Source organism: Piliocolobus tephrosceles, chromosome 4, assembly GCF_002776525.5.
Source record: "Piliocolobus tephrosceles isolate RC106 chromosome 4, ASM277652v3, whole genome shotgun sequence".
Lineage (NCBI taxonomy): Eukaryota > Metazoa > Chordata > Mammalia > Primates > Cercopithecidae > Piliocolobus > Piliocolobus tephrosceles.
Window position 1 is genome coordinate 32,910,463 of NC_045437.1, and position 22,835 is coordinate 32,933,297.

At 42.4% G+C, this 22,835-nt stretch overlaps 1 protein-coding gene across 2 annotated transcripts in view; it reads right to left on the reverse strand.

The window, feature by feature from the left end:
- ADAMTS12 (ADAM metallopeptidase with thrombospondin type 1 motif 12) overlaps nt 1-22,835 on the reverse strand; it is a 371,764-nt gene that overhangs the window by 3,209 nt on the left and 345,720 nt on the right. For both annotated transcript variants that reach the window (XM_023216585.2, XM_023216586.2), the window contains 3 exons: nt 19,039-19,215; nt 15,646-15,789; nt 4,460-4,619 (listed from right to left, as the gene is read on the reverse strand). In XM_023216585.2, coding sequence (XP_023072353.2) covers nt 4,460-4,619; nt 15,646-15,789; nt 19,039-19,215 — 481 coding nt within the window. The remainder of the gene's footprint in view (nt 1-4,459; nt 4,620-15,645; nt 15,790-19,038; nt 19,216-22,835) is intronic.

Consider the following 22,835-nt stretch of genomic DNA (forward strand, 5'->3'; position numbering starts at 1 on the left):
TGCATTGTGTGCGCTGCTGATCGGAACAAGGCAAGGCTTCCTTCCTGGGCTCTAGGAAGCCCCCTGGCAGGGTAGTCCAAGCATCACACAGCCGCCCCAGTTTCTTAGCCAGCCTCTCCTGAAGTCTCTGTGGATGGAGGCTGGAGAGAGCACAGGAGGGGCAGCTTTTTGCCCCACAATCTTGTCGCTGTGAGTCTGTGAGTGCTCTGGGGCTGTTGCCCAAGAGGAGAAAGACAGGAAGGGTAGAGGCTCAGCTGACAGCCACAGTTCCACAAAGCTTCTTCTGGCAGCGCTGACCCACGAGTCCCCTCTGTCTCCATGTCCAAACAGGCATTATTGTACTACACACTGGGGCACCGCACCATACCCTCTCTTGAACTGCTCTGTAAATGGAGTGTGCTAAGGGCTAAAGTGCGAACTCTCAAAGGTATCTGCCATTATAAAAAGGACCTCTAGGAGGCCCCCAAAGTCTTTGCCCTGGTTGTGGGTTGAACTGTATCCTTTGAAATGTACCCCAGTGTTGAAGTCCTCACCCTTTGTATCTGTGAATGTGATCTGATTTGGAAATAAGATCTTGGCAGATAGAATTATGATGTCAATTAAGATGAGGTCACTATGAACTAGGGTGGGCCCTTCATCCAACCTGAGTGGTGTCCTTATAAAAAGAGGAGAAGAGACACAGAAACAGACACACAAACAGACGAGGAAAAGCTGTGCTGAGACACAGACACAGAGAGGAAAGACAGCCATGTGGTAATGGAGGCAGAGACTGGAATTCAGTTTCTGCAAGCCGAGGAATGTCAGTGATGGCCAGCAACTGCCAGAAGCCAGGAGAATGAGTGTGGCCCTTCCAATACCTTGATTTTGGACTTCTAGCCTCCAGAACTGTGAGAGAATAGTTTTCTGTTGTCTTTAGTCACCTAGTTTATTACAGTTTGTTATGGCAGCATGAATATTTGTGCTTGTAGCCCAGGAAGCTAATACACCCCTTCCTCCATGAAAGTAGAAAAAACACAGACACAAATTATTAAGCATATACCACATACTAGGCAATGTTTGACATATACTATACCATTTGATTGTCACAAAAATCAATAGATGTGGGTGGATCTATTCTTTTAATAACTGAGGGTTCCACAGAAGCTTAGCAATAGACCCAACATCACACAGCTGGCATATAAATGGTGCCGCTGGAAACTGAATGTTGTCTCAATAGCTCCCAAGCTTTGTCTCTGAGAGAGTGAATCTCGTGTACTGGTGATGGGGCAGGAGAAGATCACATGAATAGGTCTTCTCTGCCTAGAACATCTTTTTTCCTCAACACAGGAGGCCCACTTGTCAGGTTAGGTCAACACCTAAATGTTTAAATGACTGAAAGAAACTCAACCAAGCCTGGAATCCTCACCATGCTCCTGGAAACCATGAGATCAAGAGCCTTGCTTTTCAATAGTCCTTGGAGTCTGGATACATGCTAGGTCCTGGGGCCCTCCTTTTTGAGAGTAGGGGACCAGAAGGAAGAGTGGAAGATGAGAGTGGCTTATATTGGCAGTCTGTGTTCCAGAGCTATGTTTAGCAACTTGTTTAGGTGATGACCATGAGCCCAACATGATGACAGGGCTCAATTACATCAGTTCTCCCTATTGCTGTGAAACAATGAAGGCTTGTTGTGTTCATCAGTCAGTTGGATTCCACTTCCAAAGTACATACAATGCTTATAATTTTGGGCAACTTGGAGGGGAGATCCTAGTTTGCCACTGCTGGTTCAACAGAAACCACATTTGGAAATTTAAAGGGACAGTTATACGCCTGTATCTTTGTTGTCATCTGTGTTACAGGGGATAATACTTTGTTCACCAAAGAAGCCTGAAAAACAATTTCAATGTTGTTGACAAATATAGTGTCCATGACTTTGGGTTCCTTGAGGCCAAGAACTGTGTTTTACTCATGTCTTTCTCCTCAGCTCTTAGCACTTCTTTGAGACATTTTGTGATCAATAATATTTTGTTGAATAAGTGAACGAATGAGATCCTATTCATCTGGCAGAATATTCTTTAGTAGAAAATTTAACAACTCAAATGTTCATTTGTATCAACCCTGGATCTAAGTACTCTTTCTTTTTTTCTTTTTTTTTTTGCCTTTTCTACCCCTCCTCAAATTAAAAATAGCAGCAGCAACAATAACAAAACAACCCCAGGAATGGTAGGCTTAAGGGTTTTGCTTTTGTTTTTTAATCAATATGAATGTAATGCTGAGAATAAAGCTTATACTTGGTAAATGAATTTTCTTGATTTTTTTCCCACATAGATACATGGAAAGGGTTTTGTAGGCACTAATGTGGAAATAGTAGTTCCAATTTAGATTTTAAGTCATTAAAACTTCAGATGGTTTCTAAAAGAAGTAAAATGACCTGGAGAAAACTAAACCTTGTATGAATTCATACCTGATATTATAAAATATACTTAGGATTATGTTATGTTTATTGTAAAAGCTGACTGACAAGAACCTGGGCATTGAATGAATATTTTCAAAGAATTTTAGAGAATTATAGGGGTCAGGGTGGGTGGCTGGCTTCTTAAATCAAGGAATTTCTTACAGCTCCTCTTTCATTTTCCTTCTATGTGAGTAGGCATGGCTCTGCCTTCAAAAGAAGCTAGTAATTAACTTTTGTGGCCCTGATATTTATCAGTGAATGGAATTCATTGTTAAGCACATCAATTGCCAGCCAACTATTGGTCACCATTTATTCTGTGTGAGATTTCAAGATGAAAACTACAATCTATGCTCTTAACCCTGTTTTGATTATTGAAGATTTTATTGTCCAGCCATAGGACAGTTGAAGACAACCTACATATAATTCAAAATAACAAGCCCTAACACTAGGCATGATCAACCAAGAGTAAGTGGCTGCTTCAGTTATATAAAAAATTACACAACATAGAAGGGATTCTATAGCCTCAACTGTTTAAAGTATGGTACCATAGAAGGAGATGAAATGAAAGGAAAGGGTCTCAGATTGGTCCCTTGGTCTAGAACAAGGTGCTTCTCAAACTTTGATGTGCATGTGAATCACCAAGGATCTTGTTAAATGAAGATTCTAATTCAGTAGGTCTAGAGTGAGGCCCAAGAGCCTCAAATTCCCAGGAGATGCCAATTCAGCTTGTCCAGGGACCATATTTTGAGAAGCAAGAGTCTGGAAGACATGAATAACACCTCAGAAAATGAGCTCTAGGTGACTTCTTCTGGAATTTCAAGTAAGGCCAATGAAAGCTACCCTTAAGTGCAAGTCAGTAAGAAGCTACCTGTGGTAATCACACCTAAAGCATTTCCTTGCTCAGTGCATTTTGATCAGGATTTCCAGACTAGATCTCTCTCCTGGCCTCCACACCTGTACAGCAAACGAATCACAGGACACCCCTACCTAGATGACTCACAGACTCCTTAACAAACACGTTCCAAATAGAACTCACTACCTTCCCTCTTTCCCAAAGCCCCTGATAGGCTTCCTCTCTCAGTGCATGGTAGTTTCATCTACTCAGCTGCCCAAGTCAAAATTATGGGTATTAGCCTTTCTCTCCTTTCTCCCGGCACAAAGGGCTATCAAATTTTTCTTTTAATGAGCTACTGAATGTACTCATTTCTCTGTTTTTAATTTAATTTAGAAATTTTACATGTCAATGAAGCCCAGACAATCAGCGGAATGGACATTATAGATCGTAGCTGAAGCTACCCAGCCTGTAGGAGCTCCTTTGTCTCTCACACAGAGAGCCTCCTGCAAATTCACTTCTCCTGGGGTAGCCCCTGTCCAATGGCTGAAGAGCATGGGAGTGTGAATGTACAGCTTGCTGGCTCAGGAGCGGACAACTCGGGGGGTATAACCTGTGCTCTGGAGCTGCCTGGGGGACCAGTCTGAAGCTAGGACTCAGGTTCCTGAGAAGGCATCCTGGCTGTGTCTCCTCCCTTTTCCATCTGGCTTCCTCCACTCCCTTAATGATCTTCCCCGGAAATACTTAATGAATCCCTTGCACACACACTTTCACCCTAGAGCCTGCTTCTGGGGAACCTGGCCTAACACAGTGGTACCAGATTTATAGAGAGGACCATTTCACACTTGATTGGGTTCCTGAGAAAGGCTGGAATATCTCTTAAGACATCTTTGAAAGCATAGAAGTAATTCTCATCCATGTTGGATGACATCAGTGTGAACAGGCTTAAAGAGAGAAAATCATATTTTATGATAGTCAATAAATAATTTAAAAAAAGTGGATGAGATACTCTCTCAAGAAGTTAAGATTCAAACCTCACCAAATCAGATAGCTTGTTCCCAGGGTTACCGGCTGACCTCTTTAACATTAAGATTTTCTGTTGAGTAAAAGAAATGTAAAGCTATCTACAAGTTGTATCATGTAGGATGACATTTGTGCAAAGATCTCTTTCTCCCCAAGCAAACCCATTCACCCACCGGCACTTTTCTTGCAGGCCTGCTGGTTGCATTTTTTGAATTCTGGAGGTCTGGGTTCGTGATCACACAGGCACCGGTCTTGGTCTTCAGTTTTATTGTTCTCTGAGGGCACACAATGGACAGTCCTCTTCTGAAAACCACCTCCACAGGAAGTGGAACACTGAAAGAGAGGGTGAACAGAGAGTCAGAAGTCGTCCCCACGACTCCCAAGGAAACACCAGTAGAACACCTCCAACCCCACTGTGGTCAAGAATGGAAACATCTCAATAACTAGAAACCTTTTTGAAGGAGTCACAGAATAAAGGCACTAATAATTTGGAGATGTGAGTTTAGAAAGACTCTATACTATAGGCTGTGTGGATTGGATCTGACTGAGTTTACTATTAGGTTCTCTGCAGAACGTTCTCCTCTTTCACATATCTCAGAATGGTCTGACGCCTCTCGTCACATGACTACAGCACTGGGCTCCAGGAACCTATGCTGGTGCGTGGGACCCAGCCAGGCCACACATGACTGGTCTAGGGAAGGTCCCTGCCTCAAGCGGGGCCAATAAGTCACTTCCTTGGGAATTTGAATTGAGACTCAGCAAGAGATTCCATCTAAGGCTGAAATTTGAGAACTTGGTTGTTGTTGGTGGCCACATTTCCTGCCAAGTAAAATAAGTGAAAACCAAATGGAAGAAAAGGTGAATGGAATGAAGCATGTGCTTAGAGAGGAACGGGAAGGAGGGAGGCATTGCCCATGGGATTCGCACCCTTGGTTCTAGCTGAAACTCCCAACCCAAACATTCATCTTTGCATCATGAGTATATGGAGTGAAACATATGGAGGGAGGCTGAACTGCAAGCAAAGCAGAATACAATTCCACATCTGGGTCGTGGTACCTTGGTCTGAACTAATTTCGATTTGGGGCTGGGGATTGGATGTGAGGAAAAGGGGTGGAGCTACTAGGAGAGATGAGCGTTGGGTAAAAAGGAAAGTGGGAGGGAAAAGACCCCAGTGGCATGGAGAGAATATGGAATGGGGGTAGGGACAGGGCTGAGCATGGAAGCTGGGGAAGAAACAGAGCAGCAGCACACCCGGCTCTGTGCCTAGCCGGACCAGGTCCTCTCAAGCCATTCTAACGATAAGGTTCCACTGCAATGTTATGATCGCCCACCTGGCTGCAGGAGGGAGATTCGCTGGCCTGTAGAAGCAGTTTACATAAGATTCTTCAGGATGTAAAAAAATGTGCCTGAATTTACCACATATGCTCTTTTCTTAAATTATTATTTTTTGAGGTAAAATATATAAAACATAAAATACACCATTTAAACCACTTTTTTGAGACCAAGTCTGGCTCTATTACCCAGGCAGGAAGGCAGTGGCACAGTCTTAGCTCACTGCAACCTCACTCTCCCTGGTTCAAGTGATTCTCCTATCTCAGACTCCCAAGTAACTGGGACTACAGGTGTGTGCCACCACACCTAGTTACTTTTTCCTCTGGCACACTCGCTAAGTCAACTGGAAGTTTAGTCATCTGTTTCTAGATTCCATTTTTTTTTTTTTTTTTTTTTTGGTGAGGGGGAGCTAAAGATAGATCAGGGTAATTTTACAGATTCCAAAATTGTATGGACCCATCTCTCTGCTCTTGTCTCCTGCCCCCATCTTTGTCCTTGTGGGCTTGTGCCAGTTGTAGTATTTTATCCCTTCTGCCTATTTAGTGGAGTTTTGGGAACAAAGGCAAATGTATATCCATAGCTTGTGTAGTTTCACCTAATAATAGATCATGGAGGTTATGAGTGATTCCAAAGGCTGGCCTGGTAGGTGTTAACCACTCTCTCATTATCCCCCCATTCTTTGCTATGCATAATTGGTGAATTTCTGACACACAGCTCTTCTAAGGAACTTCAACCCATGTCCACTCCCAATAGACTCACCTGGAACTCCTTCAGGGAGTTGAAAGGGAGGCTTAAAAATGTTCTCTTACAATTTTTAATCTTCCATGAGATTGTTTCCCTAAATGGGCCCAAACTTACAGCATTTTTATGACCTCGCATTACATCACATTTTATCTTTTAGATGTCATGTTTGCTTTGATTAGAGGTACGTATTTTGTTATACAGAGTTCTGAGATATTTATGAAGAGCCTAGTCCTGAAATATATCCAGGCAGCTGGGGCAAGGCCTGCCAAGAGTAAGCATGGTCTCTGCTCAGGCCCATGTGGCTAGAGAAGGCCACTGCTGCCTTGATCCAATCTGCCATTACGTTAATGATGAATTTTGGGAAGTTCATGGCTAGACTAGGTACACAAATCTTGCTCATAGCAGTGAATATTAGTTTGGTAACTATTTATTGGGTGCCAACAGATAAACATCCTAACAAAGGGGCAACTGTTAAGTAAATATGATCAATCAACTTGATGGAATATTACTGTAAAGAAAGGATTAACATTGGTCCTGGTTCAGAGTACTTGGAGAGAAAAATGACCTTGAAGTATGGTTTCCTTGGACACTACAGAGTTAAGGTAAATGCAAAAGATGATGACTGTCTTGTCTACTAGGAAATTCCTGACTGCAGGACTGTTCCCTACTGGAGGCCTGTGAGTTGGCATGTGGCCTTGGGCATGTGTGACCAAAATGGTTTAAAATATTGGCAGGAAACTGAGGCTGAGGCTTCTTTGTGTCAAGGTGACCTGCGTGCACCTTGGCTCTCATTTCTTGCTACCCATACATACCACGCTTGACAGACAAGGAAGCAAATGAAGTTGTACTCTTGGATAGTTGCTGAAATTGTATCCTTCGGTAGCAACCTCCTGCAGAGATGAGGCTGTTGTGCCTAATATAATTCCTGCTTGTATCTTTCTACACAGCTAAGTGAATTTGGTGTTAGAGTCAAGCCTATTGTGCCTCACATGTCTGACTGCCAATAGACCGCCAATTTGACACAGCATTAGAGTGGATCATGGCTGTGCCGGTGCAACTATGCAGCTATGAACAATGAGAATTACGAACTGTATAGCAACCTACAGATAGCTGGGGGCATTATGTTGGGCAAAATACTGCACTCCTGTGTGTGCAATAATTACAACCATCAAAACATACATGCATGGGAACAAGTTACTTTATAAAAATGTTAGTAGTTGTGATGTTAGTGTATCAGACCATCTTGGCTCCCCTGTCTCCCAGCTTGTGATCCTAGGATCTGTCCCAGCTGAGGTGGCAACCAACTTTCTGAAAGCACAACCCAGTGGCCTTCACCTCATGCCATTTGTATTAGCCTGGTTTCACACTGCTATAAAGACATACCTGAGACTGGGTAATTTATAAAGAAAAGAGATTTAATTGACTCAGAGTTCCACAGGGCTGGGGAGGCCTCAGGAAATTTACAACCATGGTGGAAGGGAAGAGGCACATCTTACATGGCAGCAGGTGAGAGAGAGTGGTAAGTGAAGTGGGAAGAGCCCGTTATAAAACCATCAGATCTTGTGAGAAATCACTGACTATCACAAGAACAGCATGGGGGAAACTGCCCCCATGATGCACTCACCTGCCTCTGCGTCTCTCCCTTAACACGTGAGAATTACAATCTGAGATGAGATTTGGGTGGGGACACATAGCCAAACCATATCACCATGCCTCATGCCTCCCCGCTTCTGACTGGGCTTTCTTGTTGCCAATGAGACATGAGACACAATGGGACTTGCTCAGTGCCCATATCTGGACAATTCAGAAGTATGGAGATATTAGCCCTCTAAAGGGAGACTCCACCACAGGGAGACAGGAGTCAGTGGATAACTCTTCTCCTTTCCTACTCATCCCTCCCTTCCTGGATAAACTGCCACAACATGCAGTAGTTCACACAGTTTTTAGAAGCCTTCCTGTGAGAACCAGCAATCAGTTGCTCCTGACACCAAGCGATGGTCAGTTAGGTAAGATAATCAGTCTAGTAACATACCACTTCATTTTTGACTCCCCTTCTCTGCCTCCTTTCTCTTTTCTGTCACCCCTGCTTCCCTGGCATTGAATTTTCAAATAAAGTTAAATTTTTTCTCGAGACTTTATTTGATAGAAAACCTAGGATAAGACAAGTCAGAATGATGGCAGACTCTGTCCATGGGATAATTTTCTTTATTTTGTTTTCCTGAGATGGAGTCTCGCTCTGTCACCCAGGCTGGAGTGCAGTGGTGCAATCTCGGCTCACTGTGACCGCCACGTCTTGGGTTCAAGTGATCCTCCTGCCTCAGACTCCCAAGTAGTTGGGATAACAGGCATGTACCACCACATCTGGCTAATTTTTAAATTTTTAGTAGAGATGGGGTTTCACAATGTTGGCCAGGCTGGTCTCGAATCGAACTCCTAACCTCAGGTGATCCACCTGCCTTGGCCTCCCAAAGTGCTAGGAGTACAGGCATGAGTCACCACGCCTGGCCAGAATTTTATTTTCAATATTGCTGATAGAGTGTTATTTATGCAATAAACAAACTTAGGGAGAACAATACCTCTTTCCTTCATTTACAGTTTAATTATTTTGTTCCATCAAACAGGCTGGCCATCTGGCAAACTGATCTGTGGACTGACAAGAGGCCTGAAACTCACTAAGTCTGACTATGCCTAAAGCTTTAGGACAGATGCCAACTCCTCTTTGCTCTAGGAAAAGCCAGAGCATCCAAGGTGCTGGGTATAAAACAGCTGTTTCTTAGGCTGTGTGTCTCTGGAATAGCTTTAATATTTGATCTTTTCTCTTTTGAAAGTATTTGATCTTTTCCCTTCTGAACTCAAGACCCACAGCAGCCATGGGTCAACTTTTAGCAGACTTAGGGGTATTCAGTGGCAGAAGAATATGAAAACCAAAGTATACAGAAACATACTGTAAATCAATGAACACATTGAATATTTACAATGAATATAGATTATTTTCGTAATCAAAAGAAAACACATGTTATTTTATTTTTATTTTTTTGCTTAAGTATAGTGGCAAGAAACCATTTTTTTAAAAAGCTAAAGTAGATTGAGGTTCCAAGATGGCCAAACAGGAACAGCCCCAGTCTGCAGTTCCCAGCGAGATCAATGCAGAAGACAAGTGATTTCTGCATTTCCAACTGAGGTACCTGGTTCACCTCACTGGGACTGGTTGGACAGTGGGTGCAGCTGTCCCTGCACCACGGAGGGCGAGCCAAAGCAGGGCGGGGCATTGCCTCACCTGGGAAGTGCAAGGGGTTCCCTATCCTAGCCAAGGGAAGCCATGACAGACTGTACCTGGAAAAATGGGATACTCTCACCCAAATACTGCACTTTTCCCAAGGTCTCAGCAACTGGCAGACAAGTATAATCTCTCCCGTGCCTGGTTTGGCAGGTCCCACGCCCATGGAGCCTTGCTCACTGCTAGCGCAGCAGTCTGAGATTGAACGGCAAGGTGACAACCTGGCTGGGGGAGGGGTGTCTACATTGCTGAGGCTTGAGTAGGTAAACAAAGTGGCTGGGAAGCTTGAACTGGGCAGAGCCCACCTCAGCTCAGCAAGGCCAACTGCCTCTGTAGACTCCACCTCTGTGGGCAGGGCATAGCTGAACAAAAGGCAGCAGACAATTTCTGCAGACTTAAACGTCCCTGTGTGACAGCTCTGAAGAGAGCAGTAGTTCTCCCAGCATGGCGTTTGAGCTCTGAGAACGGACAGACTGCCTCCTCAAGTGGGTCCCTGATTAGAAGACACCTCCCAGTAGGGACCGACGGACACCTTATATAGGCAGCTGACCCTCTGGGATGAAGCTTCCAGGGGGAAGGATCAGGCAGCAACATTTGCTGTTCTGCAATATTTGCTGTTCTGCAGCCTCCGCTGGTGATACCCAGGCAAACAGGGTCTGAAGTGGACCTCCAGCAAACTCCAACAGCCCTGCAGCTGAGGGACCTGACTGTTAGAAGGAAAACTAACAAGCAGAAAGGAATAGCATCACAACAACAAAAAAGACATTTACACCAAAACCCAATCTGTAGGTCACCAACATCAAAGACCAAAAGTAGATAAAACCACAAAGATGGGGAGAAACCAGAGCAGAAAAGCTGAAAATTCTAAAACCCAGAGTGCCTCTTCTCCTCCAAAGGATCACAGCTCCTCACCAGCAACAGAACAGGGCTTGATGGAGAATGACTTCGACAAGTTGACAGAAGTAGGCTTCAGAAGGTTGGTAATAACAAACTTCTCTGAACTAAAGGAGCATGTTCTAACCCATCACAAGGAAGCTAAAAACCTTGGAAAAAAGGTTAGATGAATGGCTAACTAGAATAAACAGTGTAGAGAAGACCTTAAAAGACCTGATGGAGCTGAAAACCATGGCATGAGAACTTCGTGATGCATGCACAAGCTTCAATAGCTGGTTCAATCAAGTGGAAGAAACAGTATCAGTGTTTGAAGATCAAATTAATGAAACAAAGCGAGAAGACAAGTTTAGAAAAAACAAAGTAAAAAGGAACAAACAAAGCCTCTAAGAAATATGGGACTATGTGAAAAGATCAGATCTATGTTTGATTAGTGTACCTGAAAGTGATGGGGAGAATGGAACCAAGTTGGAAAACACTCTTCAAGATATTATCCAGGAGAACTTCCCTAACCTAGCAAGGCAGGCTAACATTCAAATTCAGGAAATACAGAGAACACCACAAACGTACTCCTTGAGAATAGCAACCCCAAGACACATAATTATCAGATTCACTAAGGCTGAAATGAAGGAAAAAATGTTAAGGGCAGACAGATAGAAAGGTTGGGTTACCCACAAAGGGAAGCTCATCAGACTAACAGTGGACCTCTCAGCAGAAACCCTACAAGACAGAAGAGAGTGGGGGCCAATATTCAACATTCTTAAAGAAAATAATTTTAAACCCAGAATTTCATATCCAGCCAAACTAAGCTTCATAAGTGAAGAAGAAATAAAATCCTTTACAGACAAGCAAATGCTGAGAGATTTTGTCACCACCAGGCGTGCCATACAAGAGCTCCTGAAGGAAGCACTAAACATGGAAAGGAACAACTGGTACCAGCCACTGCAAAAACACGCCAAATTGTAAAGACCATCAATGCTATAAAGAAACTGCATTAATTAATGGGCAAAATAACCAGCTAACATCATAATGACAGGATCAAATTAACACATAACAACACTAACCTTAAATGTAAATGGGCTAAATGCCCCAATTAAAAGACACAGACTGGCAAATTGGATAAAGAGTCAAGACCCATCAGTGTGCTATATTCAGGAGACTCATCTCACATGCAGAGACACACATAGGCTCAAAGTGGAGGGATGGAGGAAGATCTACCAAGCAAATGGAAAGCAAAAAAAAAAAAAAAAAAAAGCAGGGTTTGCAATCCTAGTCTCTAATAAAACAGACTTTAAACCAACAAAGATCAAAAGAGACAAAGAAAGCCATAACATAATGGTAAAGGGATCAATTCAACAAGAAGAGCTAACTATCCTAAATATATGTGCACCCAATACTGGAGCACCCAGAATCAAAAAGCAAGTCCGTAAAGACCTACAAAGAGTCTTAGACTCCCACACAATAATAATGGGAGATTTAACCTCCCACTGTCAATATTAGACAGATCGACAAGACAGAAGGTTAACAAGGGTCTCCAGGACTTGAACTCAGCTGTGCACCAAGCAGACCTGTTTGACATCTACAGAACTCTCTACACCAAATCAACAGAAGATATATTCTTCTCAGCACCACATCACATTTATTCTAAAATTGACCACATAATTGGAAGTAAAGCACTCCTTAGCAAATGTAAAAGAACAGAAATCACAACAAACTGACTCTCAGACCACAGTGCAATCAAATTAGAACTCAGAATTACGAAACTCACTCAAAACTGTACAACTACATGGAAACTGAACAACCTGCTCTTGAATGACTACTGGGTAAATAACAAAATGAAGGCAGAGATAAAGATGTTCTTTGAAACCAAAGAGAAGAAAGATACAACATACCAGAATCTCTGGGACACATTTAAAGCAGTGTGTAGAGGGAAATTTATAGCACTAAATGCCCACAAGAGAAAGCAGGAAAGATCTAAAATCGACATCCTAACATCACAATTAAAAGAACTAGAGAAGCAAGAGGAAACAAATTCAAAAGCTAGCAGCAGGCAAGAAACAACTAAAGTCAGATCAGAATGGAAGGAGACAGAGACACAAAAAACCCTTCAAAAAAATCAGTGAATCCAGGAGCTGGTTTTTTGAAAAGATCAACAAAATTGATAGACCATTAGCAAGACTAATAAAGAAGAAAAGAGAGAAGAATAAAATAGATGCAATAAAAAATGATACAGGGGATATCACCACCAATCCCACAGAAATACAAACTACCATCAGAGAATACTATAAATACCTCTATGCAAATAAACTAGAAAACCTAGAAGAAATGGATCAATTCCTGGACACATACACCCTACCAAGGCTAAACCAAGAAGAAGTTGAATCTCTCAATAGACCAATTACAGACTCCGAAATTGAGGCTATAATTAAGAGCCTACCAACCAAAAAAAGTTCAGGACCAGACGGATTCACAGCCGAACTCTACCAGAGGTACAAAGAGGAGCTAGTACCATTTATTCTGAAACTATTCCAATCAATAGAAAAAGAGGGATTCTTCCCTAACTCATTTTATGAGGCCAGCAGCATCCTGACACCAAAGCCTGGCAGAGACACAACAAAAAAAGAAAATTTTAGACCAATATACCTGATGAACATCGATGCAAAAATCCTCAGTAAAACACTAGCAAACCGAATCAAGGAACACATCAAAAAGCTTATCCACCATGATCAAGTGGGCTTCATCCTTGGGATGCAAGACTGGTTCAACATATTCAAATCAATAAATGTAATCTATCACATAAACAGAACCAATGACAAAAACCACATGATTATCTCAATAGATGCAGAAAAGGCCTTTGACAAAATTCAACAGCCCTTCATGCTAAAAACTCTCAATAAATTCAGTATTGATGGAATGTATCTCAAAATAATAAGAGCTATTTATGACAAACCCACAGCCAATATCATACTGAATGGACAAAAACTGGACGCATTCCCTTTGAAAACAGGCACAAGACAAGTATGCCCTCTCTCACCACTCCTATTCAATGTAGTGTTGCAAATTCTGGTCAGGGCAATCAGGCAAGAGAAAGAAATAAAGGGTATTCAATTAGGAAAAGAGGAAGTCAAATTGTCCCTGTTTGCAGATGACACGATTTTATATTTAGAAAACACCACTGTCTCATCCCAAAATTTCCTTAAGCTGATAAGCAACTTCAGCAAAGTCTCAGGAGACAAAATCGATGTGCAAAAATCACAAGCATTCCTGTACACCAATAACAGAAAAACAGAGCCAAATCATGAGTGAACTCCCATTCACAATTGCTACAAAGAAAATAAAATACCTAGGAATCCAACTTACAAGGGATGTGAAGGACCTCTTCATGGGGAACTACAAACCACTACTCAACGAAATAAAAGAGGATACAAACGGAAGAACATTCCATGCTCATGGATAGGAAGAATCAATATCGTGAAAATGGCCATACTGCCCAAGGTAATTTATAGATTTAATGCCATCCCCATCAAGCTACTAATGACTTTCTTCACAGAATTGGAAAATACTACTTTAAAGTTCATATGGAACCAAAAAAGAGCCCGCATTGCCAAGACAATCATAAGCAAAAAGAACAAAGCTGGAGGCATCAGGCTACCTGACTTCAAATCATACTACAAGTCTACAGTAACCAAAACAGCACGGTACTGGTACCAAAACAGATATATAGACCAAGAGAACAGAACAGAGGCCTCAGATACAACACCACATATCTACAGCCATCTGATATTTGACAAACCTCACAAAAACAAGCAATGGGGAAAGGATTCCCTATTTAATAAATGGTGGTGGGAAAACTGGCTAGTCATATGTAGAAAGCCGAAACCAGATCCCTTCCTTACACCTTATACAACAATTAATTCAAGATGGATTAAAGAGTTAAATGTTAGACCTAAAACCATAAAAATCCTAGAAGAAAACCTAGGCAATACCATTCAGGACATAGGCATGGGCAAAGACTTAATGACTAAAACACCAAAAGTAATGGCAACAAAACTCGAAATATACAAACGGGATCCAATTAAACTAAGGAGCTTCTGCATGGCAAAAGAAACTACCATCAGAATAAACAGGCAACTTCCAGAATAGGAGAAAATTTTGGCAATCTACCCATCTGACAAAGGGCTAATATCTAGAATCTGCAAAGAACTTAAACAAATTTACAAGAAAACAAACAAACAACTCCATCAAAAAGTGGGCAAAGGATATGAACAGACATTTCTCAAAAGAAGATATCTATGTAGCCAACAGACACATGAAACAATGCTCATCATCACTGGTCATCACAGAAATGCAAATCAAAACCACAACGAGATACCATCTCATGCCAGTTAGAATGGCCATCATTAAAAAGTCAAGAAACAACAGATGCTGGAGAGGATGTGGAGAAATGGGAATGCTTTTACATTGTTGATGGGAGTGCAAATTAGTTCAACCATTGTGGAAGACAGTGTGATGATTCCTCAAGGATCTAGAACTAGAAATACCATTTGACCCTGCCATCCCATTACTGAATATATTCCCAAAGAATTATAAATCATGCCACTATAAAGACACATGCAGACGTATGTTTATTGCAGCACTATTCACAACAGCAAAGACTTGGAACCAACCCAAATGTCCATCAATGATAGATTGGACTACACAAATGTGGCACATATACACCATGGAATACTATGCAGCCACAAAAAAGGATGAGTTCATGTCCTTTGTGGGGACATGGATGCAGCTGGAAACCATCATTCTCAGCAAACTATTGCAAGGACAGAAAACCAAGCACCGAATGTTCTCACTCATAGGTGGGAATTGAACAATGAGAACACTTGGACACAGGGTGGGGAACATCACACACTGGGGCCTGTCAGGGGGTGAGGGGCTGGGGGAGGGACAGCATTAGGAGAAATGCCTAATGTAAATGATGAGTTGATGGGTGCAGCAAACCAACATGGCATGTAACCTATGTAACAAACCTGCATGTTGTGCACATGTACCCTAGAACTTAAAGTATTTTTTTTTTAAAAAAAGCTAAAGTAAAAAAAAGTATGTATAAACGAGTCTTACCAGGTCCCAATTCCCAGTGGCCCAGTGACAGCAGAGGTGCTCATTGCAAGACATGGTGGATGTGGGTCTTTTTGTCCAGTCACAGAGGCCTCCTGGACAGAACACTTCTCTCTCCTGAACTCCGCCTCCACAGGACCTGGAGCACTGATATACAGCAGTGACAAGATTAGGTAAAAGTCAGGTGGAGACATGTTTAATGATAAGTGAAGAACTTCATATTGTCAGTTTTGTTGTGTACAGTGTTATTAGGAATATTGGTATCTGTATTGGAATTTATAGCATTCCTGCAAGTTCCTTACAGTGACCACTCACTATTTTTCTTTTAAGTGGGGAAACTAGAATTAAAGAGAGGTAGAAATATTGATGAAGCAAATCCTGAAGACATAAGGAGGAGAAAAGTCAGAAGATGCCAAATAGTCTAATGCTAAACAATATGTCAAAAGGAAGGAATTGTTTTAAAAAACCTAAATGAGTGGTCATTCCAGAATGGACATTATTTTATCTGCATTTTGTCTTCTGAAAAAAGCTTTTTAGAAACAAAAATGTAAAATTTAGGCTTTTTATAATGATTATCTCTGACAGCCCCAAAGGGGGGCACACATTTGCAATACAATTTTGTTTGCCTCCTATTAAAATGAGATTTAGTCTTCCTTTTCCACTGCATAAAGTTTTAGAATTAAATTTGTCCATAGTAGGAGTAATAAAATGGATGGATTCACTCAGGACTTAGATGCATTGGCTGTAACACTCATAAAATAAATTCAAGATGACAAGTCAGACTTCTAAAAGGGTAGAATTCTGAAACATGTCAGGTTTTTGCTTACTAGAATAATTCTATAAGATACATTATCTCATGTGCATGAGTTTTTTTAGGAGGAAACAAAATAATTCGCCAAGAATATTTGAAAAGTTCTTTGAGTATTTTGAAAAGCACTTTGAAAAATCTTAGTTTTAGCATGGTTACAACAATAACAACAAGATAATTATGGCTGTCTTGCAAACATCATGTCCATCACATCAGGTAGTATGTGTGTGGTAGTATCAGAGAAAACAGGGAAATTATATGCAATTAATCTTTTCTGCTCGATAAAAGAACTAATGTAGCACCTTTACAATATTCCAGCTTTGAGAATCAACATCAACTTTTCCCCACTTATTCAATCTGTTTTTAACCCCATCTGAGGAGACAGGGAGAGGAATTCCACATCTGGGTTCTTGTGCATACCTACCTGTGTGCACATAGATTCAGCACCACCTGGCCAAGTAATTTCCAGGAAAAGGGGGTCAAAAAAGTGGTTCTCAAATGTTCCTCAGACCAGCAACTTCAGCATCTTCTGAGTGTTTGTTAGAAATGCAAAATTTCAGGCCCCATCTCAGATCCCCTGAATTGGCCATTCTGGGGGTAGAACCCATCCATCTGTGGATTGACAAGCCCTCCAGGTTGTCCTGAAGCATGATAAAGCTTGACTACTACTGGTGTAGAGATGGTCCCACAGCTAAAATGCATCTGCCATGGAGGGTAGTCGGGGCGGGCAGATATGCTTGCCAGATGGGTTCTTAACATTCCCAGGATGGCAATCAGCACCACGGGCAGGGAAAGTACCTAAAGATGCCCAGTTCCTTAACAGCAGCTCCGGGTACTCAACTGACTTTTACATTTTCTATCTCTACTGCTGCTTAAGAGGGAACTCTACCACCTTTGTGGTTTGCTCAAAACGGGGCAGTTTAGAAAGAAGGGTGACAGAAGGGCTTCAGGGAACAGGCTCCTGATGGGGATCCTAGAAGCTACTGAGGAAACAAAAGAATAGATCTTTTTCATAACCAGAAAGATTTGATTGCTCATCTTAGATCGCCTGCAAATGCCATTTCTCTGACAGGGCAACCTAAACTCCTCTCTGAATTCCTGGATTCTGGAAGCTGCCAGGCCAGGCTCAGTACCTACGGAGAGTTTGGAGGTCTGGTTTCAGAGCCTGGGAGTAGCAGGCACTTCATGTACTCCAGAAATAGGCAGGGGAAGGAGGATGAAGAGGGGACAGTGGTGGCTGCTGCCCCAGAAATCTTTAGGTAGTGGCCCAGAGCCTCAGGAATCAGTGTGGATGCTTGGCCGGTGGGTGGTAAGTAAGTCAGGCCTCAGTCCTCCACAGGCTTTTTTTTTTTTTTTTTAATCATACTTTAAGTTCTAGGGTACATGTGCATAACGTGCAGGTTTGTTACATATGTATACATGTGCCATGTTGGTGTGCTGCACCCATCAACTCGTCAGCACCCATCAATTCATCATTTATTTGACACTGACTCTGTAGCCTCAGGTTGGGATTCTTTGCCTTCCCTTCACTGGCACATGGTAAGTGCTCCGCAAAGTAGCTATTGATTCATTCTTTCTCCTTAGTTCACTTTTTGTTCAATGCCTATTGGGCTAAGTCCCATAGCACAGCAGGATCAAAGATGGGCAATCAAAGATGGGCAATCAAAGATGAGCAATCAAATCTTTCTGGTTGCGAATGCCTTATGTTTGAATTAAAACTCCATTTATTTTCTCATTGTGTGTCTCAGGTAGGTTTCTCAACCTAAGTCTCAATTTCTTCCCCAATAAAATAGGATTAAAAATGCCTACCATCCAGGTCATGGAGAGAATTAAACCAAGTATTGTAGGCAAACTGCCTAGCTCCTGGATGCACTCAAAATATGCGGGCTTCCTTTTTTAAGTTTTATTTTTTAGTCTTCTTTCTATCATTTGTGGATGTAGTTGGGAGTATGGGTTTAGCTGTTGAGATATTTAAACATTTGCCTGTTGAAAAATGAGATTATCACACTTCACAAAGAACCTCACCAAAGTAACCTGTTTTCATGTGTCAAAGTAAAACTAAGACCCAGCAGAGCCAGGGCCCTCATAAAGAGAGCACACACACACACACTCACTATTTGTACAATGATCTGAGAGACAGAAGAGATGAAACTCTAATATTATACTGTGTGGAAAAGATAGGGCTGTTTCTCCCAGCCTGACTGCAGAAGCCTCAGAGAGGTATGTTAGGCTCTGTCTGCAAATGGCTCTCATCAGACTCATCCTTGTTCAAATAATCCCGTTGTATTCATTTCCCCAGCAGGAACACCAATTCCCTGGTATATCCATTGGGAGACCAGATTGCAACATAACACTGAACTGTTGTGATTAAAACCATAACACATTGTCTTTTCCATGGAATTTTTTCACCTCCTGAAACTGTTAGACCCATTCGGCTTCTCAGATACAGGGCGGGGTCACTGAACAGAGGCCAGTCATTGGCAGGACACAGGTGTGGTCTTCCCTGATTTCTACACTTATGCAGTAACGCCGAGATTCATGGCTTGCCAGGCTGTGTGAAGACATCTCTCCCTTTCTGGGGGCCATACCTGGCTCCAAGGCTCCACCTGCCACACCCCACAGGGCTCGGGGTTACAGCTCATGCTTAATGGGGGAGGAATGCCGGCCAGGAACTGGCAGTGAAATGGCCTCAGGTTCCGGTGGTCCCGGCTGTCCACGCACTGAATCTCGCGTATCTTGAAGCCCCCACTGCAGTTTCTGGAGCACTGTATGGAGAGCAAAAGCAAAGGCGATCTCTGAGTCATTGGCATCAGGCCTCCCTTCCTTCCCCTCAGCCGTGGAGGTGCCAGGCATCCAGTCATAAAGATGGGTTAGGTCTAGTTCCGGTAACCCTGCTTTCACTCCCACACCACAGAGCAGGAGGCACCCCAGCAGCTCCAGATGTTGGGAAACAGATGCATAGGAGTGTGTGGGTTTTGAGGGCCAACAGAGGTGCGTGAGAATTCCAGTTCTGCCACTCACTAGTCATGAGCCCTGGGCCTGTCACTGAAGTACGCTGAGCCTCAGGTGTCCCATTTCTAAACTGGGATCATAACTGCTACCTCGCAGCTGTGGGGAGATTATAGACCCTGGGGCTGGAGTGCTGCTGGCACAGCATCTGCCCCAGTGTGTGGCTGTTCCCTCTGGAAGTCAGTATTTACTGGAGGCAGAGTGGCCTGCCTATCCCTTCCCAGGAGTAGGCATTGCTGCTAAGCCTTCTCCATCTTTCCTTCAGAATGCTGGTTTTCTCTATGATGCTGGACGCAGAATAGGTTACTATGTGTCTCTCATGAAGGGCCTTGAGTAGGGAAATAAACTGAATAACTACTTAGTGGTTTGACTCATGGGTGTGAGCAAAGGCTGTCCTTGCCCCCACCCTCACCATTCCTCCTGCAGCGCCATCACCTGCAGCCATCACTGAGAGTCTTCTCAGCACTTGCCCCCGAGAGCCACCACACAGGCCCTACTCACTCCCCTCCTCTCTGTCCCCACCCCTGTGCAGCAGCCCAGGTTTCCCAGCAGGCTGCTGACTTCCTTTGGATGGTGATAAACACTGATGGGCCTGGGTCACCTACAACCAAGTTTACCCAGCCTGTTCCAGAGTGCTGCTTTTGTTGACTCTCTGACCACTTGGATTTTGGCAGTTCCCCACTTCCCCACCTATAAAGATTTTATCTGATCATAACTTGAGCGTCTGGGACTTGCTCTCTGGTCTGTTTAGAACTCTAGTGCTTGCCATAGCCCTTCTGCTTATCTTCCCTCTGCAGCCTGGTGTCTCATGGCCAGACCTGGCCTGACGGGTCTTGTCACTGCCCACACTGAGGTGGGGAACTGAGGTAGGTGGGATGGAGGCTAACATCTGTGCTCGTCAGCCCAGGTTCTTCCCCAGGTTCTCCTCAGGTTAATACCATGTCCTTGGGGTTCCCATGTCCTGAATGTCCTTCCTCTATTCTCTGCATTACCCACTACTGTTCTTTTTTTTTATGCCTCAGTTTCAGTGGCACTTCTTCTGAGAGGTCCTCCTGGAATACTTGATCTAAAGGAGGTGATTTCTCTTGTAATTTGTCTCAGCTCCTCTTCTGTTTTCATCCCATAAAGCTAAACTACAGAGCAGCTTTTACTGATTTTGTCCATCCTATCTACTATCCATCACTGCCATGAAGGCAGAGCCTGACCTGCCCTGTTCTGCATTGCACCATGGGTCCCTAGCACAGGGATAGGCACAGTGTAGATGGCCATTACAAAGCTGTTGAATCAACATTGAATTATGAGAAAATGCCAGCTGGGAGGGCTCCCAATGGGCTAAAGAGATCTCTGGTAATTACAGGATAAATAATGTGTTTCTTTACCCTCTGAATCCTTCCATCAATGATCTCATTGGCAGTCTTGGCCAAGGAAACAAGTCACCAAGAAAGGGTGTCCCTTGCTGTAAGGTATATTTTCATCTGGCTCTTCTCTCTGAAGGGTAAAAGACCATGCTGTCTTTCTGGCTATGGTGGAATAGCCATGAATCTAGGGCTGTGGTTGAGGAAAGAAAATTCCTCAAGACTTTTCGTAGACATAGACCCCAAAACACTGCTCCCCCTTCTTCCTCTGATTGGCAGATTTCACCAAGTCACCTGACTTCAAACATTGGTCTGTAGCTTGGGCCCATGTGACGAGGGGGCAGATTGATGCTCTGATACTTCCATAAATCAAGTGTGTTCAGGTTATCAGAAATAAGCAATACTTGCTAACAGCTTCCCAAAAGTACAAATGGAAAACTTTATTTTCCTGCTACACAGGAAACACACAGAGAAAAACAGTAACAGTAAACTTAAAATTTACCACAGAACAAATGAAAAAGCATGCTAATAGCTTCCACTCAAAGCAACTATTTGCCTGACAAAACAAATTTCCAGGAAATAGCACATAGTCAAAATAAGAGTACTTTTTATTAGGAAAAGGGGACATAAAATAAGCATAAAATGAGACTTTACTTTTTTATTTTCCGTTTGTTGGTATAATCTGTTATTCCTAAATTTATTTGTCAAATTAGCGTTACTCTTTCGTCAAGAGCATATTCACATTCAGTGGGAAATAAAATTTATTAATATGCTGAAGTCAGTAATAAGGGAAGACACTCACTACATCTATGATTATTCCATTCTATTTTCAAAAGAGCCTCTGATTCTGTTAGCAAGAGGGAAGTGACAGCATATTAAGTCACTCCAGTCCTAATGCTCTTTTGCTTTTGTGTGCTGAATGACAATTGTGATATTCATTTTCTTATTGCCTGAGAGGAGGGCCATTTGTATTCCTGTTTTCCTAATGTAAAGCCTGCGAATCAGATTAAGGACAAGAGGCAGGCTAATGAGAACAGAAAGACTGGCAAATGCCCTGTTGAAACCAAACAGGTCTGATAGAATCCAGTTACCACATCACTATATCAGTTTGTTTAACTCCTGTGATTTGCAAAGCAAACTGAGTTAGAATGAAAAATACCCTTAGCTTACTGGGGCCACTGGCAGAGGTAAAATGAAATCGAAACCTTTTCTTTCTTGTGCTATTTTTGATTTATGAAGTCTTCCTAATACACTTCCCAGGTTGGACTCCTACAGAGTGTTCAGAGAAGTATAGCACAACTAGCAAACATAGGATTGGGGAACTAACAGACCAAATCCATCTATGATCCTGGCATCAAGTGGCTATGTGACTGCAGATTAATCACTGTACTTCTCTAAGCCTCCATTTCTCCATTGGTATTCGAAAGAGGATAAACCAGATGATTAAACTATCACAGCATTCTAGAGTGTAATAAACGTATGAGATCACTGAGTTTGTGTTCTGTTTTGATTTCAGAATACTTTCTTCCTCTCAAAGTTATACATCAAATACTAAATTGGGATATGGAAAGAATTCCTTTCTGACCTTTTCCTTATGCTAAACACATTCATAAGGCCCTTAAAATAATTCAAAGATCAGATAGTTGTAGGTGTGCGGTCTTATTTCTGGGTTCTCTATTCTGATCCATTGGTCCATGTGTCCGTTTTTTTTTATCAGTACCATGCTGTTTTGGTTACTGTAGCCCTGTAGTATACTTTGAAGTCTTTTAGCCTGGTACCTCCAGCTTTGTTCTTAAGCAATTACAATATAAGCAGAAATTGACAAATGAGATCTATTAAACTAAAGAGCTTCTGTACAGCAAAAGAAATTATGAACAGAGTAAACACACAACCTACAGAATGGGAGAAAACTTTTGCAAACTATGCATCTGACAAAGCTGTAATATCCAACATCTCTAAGGCACTTACGTTTATACCCAAAAGCAAAAAAAAAAAAAAAAAAAAAAAAAAAAAAAAAAAAA